Source organism: Arachis ipaensis, chromosome B01 (genome assembly GCF_000816755.2).
Source record: "Arachis ipaensis cultivar K30076 chromosome B01, Araip1.1, whole genome shotgun sequence".
In the NCBI taxonomy this organism is placed as follows: Eukaryota; Viridiplantae; Streptophyta; class Magnoliopsida; order Fabales; family Fabaceae; genus Arachis; species Arachis ipaensis.
Genome location: NC_029785.2, coordinates 134,152,436 through 134,163,235, shown reverse-complemented (window position 1 = coordinate 134,163,235; position 10,800 = coordinate 134,152,436). Strand labels below are relative to the sequence as shown.

General features: G+C 31.7%; 1 protein-coding gene across 1 annotated transcript; it reads right to left on the bottom strand.

Annotated features, from left to right (window-relative positions):
* LOC107615342 lies at window positions 629-1,274 on the bottom strand. Its single transcript, XM_016317417.1, has 2 exons — window positions 1,169-1,274; window positions 629-1,014 (listed from the first exon to the last, which is right to left on the bottom strand). Exons 1-2 carry the CDS (start codon window positions 1,272-1,274, stop codon window positions 629-631), a joined length of 492 nt encoding a protein of 163 aa, XP_016172903.1.

The following is a 10,800-nucleotide window of genomic DNA, read 5'->3' as shown; positions in this document are numbered from 1 at the left end:
ATAATAAATTTTAATACTCTTATAATATTTTTCTTAAAAAAACATCTTTTACATAAAATACATAATTATAAATAAAGCTTATGAACGAATAAGATTACGTTTTTCCTAATACATGTGTTTTCATTTTTTTTTCTCTTAAATCAAACTTATAATAAATACTACAATACCTTTGAAATCCAACATAAAAATTATGTGTAATTAAGAGTCGCCGTGTAATTCTTTTATGAAAAAATATAGGTAAATAACTTTTAACTAGTCAATTTTAAATAATTACAATTAATTAGTATAAAGTATAATTTAAAAATGTTTATTTAATTTGTTGTTGACTTAGGAAGTACCGATATGACACTGATACAGAATTTAAAATAAAATTAAAATATTTACATTAGAATACTATTTTTTCAAAGACTTCTCTATAAACAACATTGATGGTTGAATTTGCAGACATTCTTACGTGATTCATAAGTAAAACTTTTAAACCTCTCTTACTCTTAACTCTTGAAAGTACCATATATAGTTGGCCATGTGTAAAAACTGGTTTGGATAAATACAATCCAACATGAGATAAAGTTTGTCCCTGAGACTTATTAATTGTCATGGCAAACGATACCATTATGGGAAACTGTCTTCATTGGAATCTAACTGCGACGGTTTCATTTGTTGGTACCATATTCATTCTTGGAATCAAAGCAATATGACCAACATTGTTACCCGTTAAGACTTCATATTCTATGACATGATTTCCAAGCTTCCTAACTTGTAACCTTGTACCATTACAAAGACCACTGGATTTGTCAATATTCCTCAGTAACATCACCGGAACACCAACCTTGAGTATTAATTTATGTGGAGGCAAACCAGAGCAATTTATGCTATTCAGTAATTCAGGACTATAGATATCTAGTTGACTCTCCATATTCCCTTCATCCATACAAATGGAATCCGAACTAAGATATAATTTTTCCCCTCCAGGAATGATAGCCATCAGATGGTTGTTGACCTCTTCAACGATGTCTAGTGTGGGAGCCAGTATAGTTCTTACTTTGAAAAAAATCCTTTGAGGACATGTTTTCCAAAATATTTGGAAAAGAAAAATGAACCAACTCATCAAATGCCTGGTCCGAAGAAGGAATAACAATATCTCCTGGAAGACATATCTCAGATTCACCATCCATATTGTCACCTATTAGACCATCACCAACTTTCAATAACCACTCACCAAATTGCTCTGTCTCATCTTGATCTGAAGCAGTCGTCCCTACAGAGAGTCTCATGTTTTTTGTTAGTTTGAGCACCAGACAAAACTTTCAAAGGTAAGACAAATTCACAGTTGAATGAACGATGTCTTGTCTCGATCCTCGTGGAATGACAGGAAGAATTTGTCTAAAGTCTCCACCTAGTACAACCACTTTTCCTCCAAAGGGAAAATCTTTGCTATATGTTGAAGAACACCTCATGATATCACCCAAGCATTTATCAGCGCTTCATAGCAGTACCTACTAACCATTGGAGCCTCATCCCAAATTATAAGTTTGGCTTTCAACGGCAACATTGCTTGAGGGGAACCAGGTTTGAAGTTACATACAGAATTCTCAGTTATATTCAGCAGTATTTTGAACCTTGAGTGTATCGTTCTTCCATTGGGAAGAAGTAAAGATGCAATACCACTCGAAGCAACATTTAACACTATATCACCCCTTGAGCGAATCTCAGCAGACATAGGGTTCCAGAGAAATGTTTTTCAGTATCCCCATGACCATATACAAAGAAAAACCCCCCTTCATCATAATACACAGCTGTAACAATTTTATCGAATGCATATCTCTGCTCAGGTGTTGCGATGGCTAACATGTCTGAGGCATTTTTCTTTAAATAATCCATGTTAAAGTTTAGCTCTTCCCTAATAACACTTTCAGTTAACAAAGAACTATCAACTTCAGTTGCTAAAGGCATAGGAGGATAGTCTTTCAAGGTTTTACCATAGGAATGTAAGATATTGTCTATATCCATTAAGCACAACTGCTTAATCTCATCATCTGACATTGTTAACTCTGCATATTATACAATACTATAAAAATTCAATTAAACTAAAAATGATCAATAAGGAAAAACTTTTATCATTGTAATTAATAAAAACTCACCCCTCATGTTCATCACGGCTCTCTGTCGATACAAAATATCATCTGAGAGTTCATGCCAACATCTATCCCAGACATGTTCTGGTCTTAAGATATTGTTGGATGTTAATAGAATGACAAATAACCTCCTAACATATGATCCTGAGGCCCATGAGATTGCTTCCTTAATTGCATCAATAAATTCTTTGTCATCTTACAAGAGTTCAAGGACGAAGCATGCATCTCTATACATAGCATAAATTGTTCCTCCTACTGTTCTTATATCTCGAAAACTCATACATCCTCTTTGAGTATTCAAGAGAAGTCGTTGGTAATATTCTTCAGTATTTGCTGAAAAAACTTGGTTAAAATCCCACTTTTAAGTTGTTAAATGGATTAAGCTACGCTATTTTAATTATTATGTAGCTACACATCCGCATAAGAATAAGTTTCCTAAAAAATATAGAAAATAAAAAATTGTATAATCTACAGATTATAACTGTTGAAAGTTATTTAAACATTTATTTTTTAGTGTAGATAAATCGAATAAAATGGACGTGGGGTACAGGCTATTAAGATTTTAAATTTAAATCATTAAATAAGTAAGATCAAAATTGAATATAAACTTGTCATTACCTGCAGGTACATGAGTCAACCTTCCAATTGCGAAGCTTTTCTTTCGAGAAAACCACTGTGAAGAATCGTCCTTCTAAACAAACTTGGTTGGAAACTCAAGATAAGTCAGACTTCGAGCATAGGGATATGACATGTTCGCCGCCATCCATCCCAAAAACATGAACTTATGAGATATTACTCTTTCGACGATATCATTCACATTAGAAGTTTCACCAGAAACCAAAGGTTGCTCATCATCCAAATGGAATGGAATTCTAATCACAAATGGTTCTTTCTCTTGGATTTCGTATCCAAATAGACGCCAGACTGCCTCACATGCCGAAATGTACCTACAATTGTAGTAATTCCTAATTTCGTCAACAACTTGTGTGGCTTCTGACAGATCACCAGCATTGTATAGAGTAGCTGTTACGCAGTCATTACCCTTGTGTACATACTTAAACAGATACTTAATAGAACTTGTTTGACATGTGTATTCCACATTTATGTGGCACCCAAACTTGAGCAACAATTCTGGATTATACGGAACAATGAACTTATTGTCTAGTACACATTCCCTTTTCTTCACTGTTTGACTGTTATCAGTATACCTTTTTTTGGGAAATCTGGCCTCATCAATGAGTGTTCGCTGTCTAAACTCTTTAGGATAGAACTTTGAACAGGATCCATTCTTCATGCAAGGTGAATTCTTGTTGTACGAACCACATGGACCATGTACCATGTAATTTTGAATAGCTCCATGTAGATTTGGCCTTTCATTTTCATCAGGAATCTCAGCTGTTATATGTTTGTCTATGTCATCTGGTGTGTTGTGGCTTGAACTCGTTACTCATGAATAAAAGGATATGTGCATGCGGAAGCCCTCTCTTTTGAAACCCTACAGTGCAAACGTCTAAAAATTGAAAAAGACAAATGAGCAAAGCATTACAACATAAGATTTTAATAAAGCGTTGCATAAACACAGACTTACATTCCAAAATTTTGCCAAAATTTTTTTCCTCTTTTAGGTCATCAATCAAACCATCAAGCTTGATCTTGAAAACTCGACACAATATATCAGGACGGTCTTCTGCCTTCAATCCAATGGAAGTCACTTCTCTTTTTATCTCATCACATTCAGAGTTACAGGTCATGGTGATAAAATAGCTAGGATATCCTGCATATCTGCAAATTGCAAATGCATCTTTACAATTATTCATCATATACCTAGGTCCACCGGTAAAAGTACTGGGAAGAATGATTCTTTTGCCAAGCCTTGCAGCATCTACATCCCCGATTATAAGACTTTCATGTAGACATTTGTATTTATCAACCCTCAACTGTGGTTGTTTACACTTAAAGAATTTTAACCTCTCTGATTCTACCATTGTGTAGGCATCTACCAGAAACTGTTGGAATAATCTCTTTGATCTCAGAATTAATGGAGATTCACACGTCCTTTTTTGTAATCGAAAAGCAAAGAATTGTCACAAAGTGATTGTTTTGTTTTTCTTTGTAGGCCTAGCAGAGATAGAATCTGATGTTTCAATACCTAAACAAAATTCATCCTCCCCATACGGAAACAACAATGGATATTGCAAGGCTAAATAAGATGGATGAAAAACATCAATCCGTTGGAGCTTTCTAGATTGACTCTCTATAATAATATCTCTATCTTTGCTAAGTTGTTCGACATCGCCAATAATCAATGCAGCCACTTCAGATGCAGATGGCAAGTTGTATGTCTTGCCATCTTTAGTCCTTTTACTAATCAACTTAAACTTTATGTTTGTGCAATTTTTCTGTTGGTACCTATCTCTTGCATAGCGAAAACTCTTTGCCAAACTATTATATTTGTCTAGCATGTTTCTTAATATTGCAACAATTTCTCTATCCCGCTCATTTATAGCTTTATTGGAGCTACAAAAAAAATAATAAAATTTATGTTATTTTCTCTCATGGATAAGAAATAACTAAAAAATTTGACTGGTTGCATGAAAATTACCGAAGTGTGCCTATTCGATTATCAATCTCATTTTCTGTGTCATAGATATATAGCTGGGCAAATGTTAGTCGCAAACTATCAGGAGGAAGTAAGCTACCAATGCTATGGTAGTTTTGACCCCCAAGCTTAAAAATTGGAGGAGCAGTCCCATTGTTCACCCCTCGGTCAATTTTTTCTGGCCATTGATGTAAAACAAAACATTGAATTAAATGTCCTTATATTTTTTCGTTAGATTATTGGCGGGTCCTTGTACACTGGAGTATGCTAGAATTGTAATAAATCTATGTTATATAAATGATTTTCGATGAAGTATACCTTTTGTTAAATATTGGTGTATGAATCATTTGGCAATCATTAATTATACGTACTATTTGTTAACACGGACAGTGGAGTTCTTGTCAATGAGGGATCCGTCCGTAGAGTTAAAGATTTAGATCTTATCTCTGATGTAGAAGGTCTTACATAATTAGGAGGAGTGTTTTTCTGTCCAATTCCATGCAAGGCACAGTGTACATCATACATAGATAGTTGCTTCCCTATGAATGAGTAATGAGAAATATATAGAAAATTTTCATCATTAAACTGATATAAATTAAATTTAGATAAATACGAGTCAATTACAGTGAGAAAAATGTCACCTTTATCTTCACTAGATTGTAAACTGAGAATATTAGATGAGGTACCAGTTTTTCGACACACTGTTCTTTGACTTGTAGTAATCTGATGCACATTTTTATGTACGTCAAAATTTGTATTATTATTGTTCTTCGACACTTTTAAGTCAATGAAACCCTTTTATTTGGTTAATTATGTTTAACTCTTGCTATATGTTATGCTTTGAAAGAGATGGTTAGGCTTATTTAAAATCAATTATCTTTAACCTATTAGGCTAACTGAATCATGAATGATAGAATTCAACAACAAAATTTATCAAGAAATAATACAAATAATTGGTTTATACCATTATTTTCTTAGACAGAGTATGTAGTGTGTCAATATTAAAAAAGTATCGTGAGTCATATCTTGATACATAGAACCCGTAGTCTTCAACACAATTGGGACAGAAATATCTTTTCTCAAGTTCCCTTAAGCCACAACGACACTTCTTACATTCTTTGTACCACCAACCAAACTCGGTCTCAACTTCCTTAATTGTCCCAGCAGTAACAAATACAGCATCCTAAAATCAATGTATGTAAGAGTACAACACAACAATTGAGATTATGATCCAACAAACATTAGACATAATAATTGAAAAAAAAGGAAGATTAATAAAGAAAGAATTTTACCTGATTATGCTCCTTTATCCCGGTAATTATTTTGTAGACTGACAGACGCAAAAAATCTTCCTCAATTGAAACAGGTTGATCACAGACCAGCAGCATTATGCTTTGTCCGTCAACAAGATCCAATTTGTTCACCCTTACATTTTTAAATCAAAATTTATGAAATTTGTTAATAGTTAAATAATCAAAAGCCTTGTATAAATATTCTGCTGGCCACACTACTGATCTATACACTGTACCTTGTAAAGAAATTCCTGGCAGCTAGAAACTCAACATTGATAAATAGTTTTGAATTGTAGATTATGTTGGAAACACCCATGACCCCTACAAAAAGACATAACAAATTAAAGAAAATATCAGAAGTATATGATGACACAAAACATGCATTCAAATACCAGTAAAATAAACAAACCACTATAAAATTTCATCTTGTCCATTTGGAGAATAACCACATAGGTAAGACATGGGTGTTCCTCCAAATATTTGATCAAGTTAAAAGCCAAAGTCTGCCACAACGTTACCCTTAATTTCTGTCCACCCCTATAAGAAATAGCAATGCTTGTAAAGTAAAGAGAGGCACAAAATTGCAAAATAAGATTTTAAAACAAAAGCCACTATCAAAAAGATATTAAGCATTACTCAAGATCATCAAGTTCTATCGTGATATAACTTGACGGCTTCCCGTCCCGTGTGAACTCGACCAAGTTACCCTTAGAGGCAAGTTGACCTATCACATCTACAAAATAAAGGCACCAATCTTTCCATTAACAAAACTCTATCTGCTCAAATTTTTGTCAAAAAATGACATATCTTTTTCAAAGTTTCATCCATGTTGAAATCAGATTTTTTTAATTTTCTTAAAAATAAAAATATAAAAGACTATTAATAAATAGTTAGAGCCTAGAAATTGAAGTTCGTGAAGAAACAAAAAATAAATAGGTTAGTACTTGTTACCAACGATTCCTTTAAAGGTACTAATTCTTTAGTTGTTATATATATGAAATCTATGTTTAGATGTATTAAAATAAAACACAAAATAATAGAAAACAAAGCCAATAATGAATTGAAGAATAATTTTACTAAATAATACAATTTTTTTAGTATTATACCTATAACAAAAAAGACGCATCAGCTAATTCAAATGACATACATTAAATATAGACATATTATGTAATACAAAAATTATGATAAATTATTTTGCGTTAAATATAGACTTCAAAGAATTAAACAACACATGCGTGATAGATTACTCTAACAAAGTACTTACCAACTAAATAACCATCTTCTTTAGACTCTGCATGAATTTTTTTGAACGAAACAAAATTGAATCCGTTCAATGAAACTGAAGAGTCTTGTACCGGATGCACATTCGTGTCCCTCTTGAAGTTGATTCTAAATTCGTGTCTAGTAGACTTGAACTTGATGGTATTCAAAGAAATTGTGAAATTAGTGACCACGTACACGTTGCCCTCAGCGAGTAGGCCCTCGAAGATAGGAACAAATATGCCTTTAATAGAGCATTGAATTGTATCCCCTGAATGCATTAGTTTTATAGAGTCATAGATAAATGAGGTTTATTACTCAGTCATTACGAAAATAAATCTCAAATGCAAAGAGAATATTTTACCTCTTCATCAAGGACAACCATCTCAATAGGTGCCTTCACCCCAGAATTTGCAAAGTGAGAAACGGTCCAAAGTCTAATGACATGTACTTTGAGCTTCCACACCTTATGCTCTGGACCAGCATTGATACACTTGATGAGATCATACCTAAAAATCAAAGTCTTCATATTTAGTGAAAGATAAAAAAAAATATTGTGAAATTCACCACATGGCACATGAATTCACCTAGCTGCCATTGCTACCTGCCACAACAAAATTACTCAAATATTATGAATTTCAGTACAGATAAACAGTAAGTATGATGATCATTCATGCTATATTTATAGAGAGTCACAACACTGTTCAGCCCCAGTATTGGTAAGGATTGTAAAAATTTTGACGTTTCTATCAAAATCCAACTAAGAAAAAAGACAGAAAATTTTTGGACTATTCAAGATTAAAGAATTTGAATCATATCAATAAAATAAAATAATTATCAAAATTAGGATAGAAATTAACGGCCATTGCTACCTGCCACAACAAAATTACTCAAATATTATGAATTTCAGTACAGATAAACAGTAAGTATGGTGATCATCCATGCTATATTTATAGAGAGTCACAGCACAGTTCAGCCCCAGTATTGGTAAGGATTGCAAAAATCTTGACGTTTCTATCAAAATCCAACTAAGAAAAAAGACGGAAAGTTTTTGGACTATTCAGGATTAAAGAATCTGAATCATATCAATAAAATAAAATAATTATCAAAATTAGGATAGAAATTAACGTCCAACATTTATTGTGTTTCATTTACATGGTAAAATGCGGTTTAATTTTGAAAAATCAAAATAAGAAGCAATATATGCTAAAGAGGAAATCACCGTATTTACATGCAATAATTAGGTACTATAAATCACAAGAAATTTTGAAAAGACATGAAATTATTTTATTTTTGTATGTTGGCAAATCATCCTGTATCATAAATACTGGCATTTCAAGACGTACAAAATAAAAAGGGTATGAAAATAAGATTTGATATATAGCACCAATTTTTTGTTTCTTAATCTGATATAATTTCCAAAAAGTTTGTTAACAGTTGCAAACCTTCAATATGATCAAAGGATGTGTTGATCGCAGCAAGCCATTTATCTCTTTCACCCTGCATCTGTTCTATAAGCATTCTCCTTTTATGATCCTCAGTCAATTACTTAATGCGCTTGACCTTCAGTCTCTACTATTGTACGTGAAAATATTTGACTTAAAGATCCATGCAGAGAAAGAGCTATTCATGTGAAGTTTTAATTAATAACTCTTGTTGGTTATTAGTTACTATTTGACCTAATTTTAACAATAATGTATTTATTTTTCAATATAAAGTTTCACTTACCATATACATCGATTATACAATACCTACCTGGCATGCTATTTGGGATGAGACATGGTCACCTAACTTATTAATTAATTTCCCCTCATAATAATATTTCACTAATAATAATATATATTATTTGCCTGCAAGACAATCCACTTATTCTTATTAACCAACATAAGTATAGACAGCTTAACCAAACTTATAATAAAGTATCATTTGTTACTCTAAATGATACGCAACGTTGTCTAAAACTTACTAAAAACTATTTATGCTTCAAATTAAAACAAAAATAAATTAAAGTGACTCTGTTAGAAGAATAATAGGGGGTATATATTACCTGGCAGAGAAAAGAGACCCACATGGCACATATGGTTGGGTGAGTGAGTGAAGCTAAGAGTGCGCTGTCATGGCCCATGGGGGGTGGAGGGTCCGAATTATAATATGGGACCATAATATATACATGTAGCTACTTTGTAGGATTATATATTATATAAATTTGATTTGAAATTCAAATGTCATTCTAGCGAATGAGTTATAGTTCAAATGGTATAGTCTTTTCATACTCAATTAAGAGATTACGAGTTTAAATCTCCTATTTTTAGTAAAAAAAAAATTCATCATTCTAATATTTAGTTTTATTTTAATTTAACAAAAACACATAATAATATTATAATATTTATTTAATGAATTTTATAAATATACAAATAAAATGGTATATTTTTTTATTGATATTAATATTATTTTATTATTATTTTTTAAAATGATACCATATATCTTTTTATTGATATCAGTATTATTTAAAAAATTATATTCAATACACATCTCAATTTTAAATCAGTAAAGTCAAAACGATACCCAAAAATATACCATTAGAATNGACAAATAAATACTCAAGATAAGGTTTACATACACCTAGTAGAAAAATATAAATAGATAGCTAGCTAAGAGCATGTTATTTTGGAAAAAAGTGCGGTTCCAAAATATCCTGATTTGTGGGATTGTTGTCGCCATTTTAAGGTTTGAAGGATGGAATCGGATCACAAGTTGCTTCATCGACTTACATATATTCATACATACACACATGACACATGTGCTATATCAGTATTATTAAGAAATTAATACATTTTGTAATTTATAGCCATTAATTAATTATTATTAATATTTTTAATAATATAAAATTATATTTAATAATATACAATTATATTTTTTTTAATAATTAAATATTTACTAAATTTTTAATAAAAATGTTAATTCTTAAACTTTCTCGTACTATATTAATGTGCGAATCTCCTTCCATGGACTCGGGTCACACCGCACCACTGTGCCATTATTCATTCGTTGTTACTCGTTAATCGAGTGTTGTTTACTTAATTAATCTATCATCCATAATTTGCCAACCATATATGTATGTAATAACCACTAGGAAAACGATTCTTTTTTGTGTTTTTTCTTTTTAACAAAATTATACTATTGCATCGAGTCCCTATAAGGCGTTGTAAGTTGTAACATTCAAACATTGTATTTAGAACAATGAATATGCCTTCAATCTTGTCGGTGGCCTTTCTTCATGATGAATAAATTAAAATTGTCCTTCCTTCAATTCAACTAGTATAAATTTATTACATCAGCTGAAACCTTTGAATATATGTAACACATAATTGTTATTTATGTGATAGATAGAGGTTATTCGCTAATTGAGATTGTCATATATATATATATGTACGGAGTCTTGTCTCGTGATTAATATGTTAAACCGCATTTTATAAAATATTAAAATTAGCATAATTTATTATTTTTATTAGCT

Coding starts and splice junctions, on each gene's coding strand:
- LOC107615342 (XM_016317417.1), bottom strand. CDS start 1,274: ATGAGACTCTCTGTAGGGACGACTGCTTCAGATCAAGATGAGACAGAG. Junction 1,015..1,168: donor AATAGGTGACAATATGGATG/GTGAATCTGAGA, acceptor CTCCCACACTAG/ACATCGTTGAAGAGGTCAAC.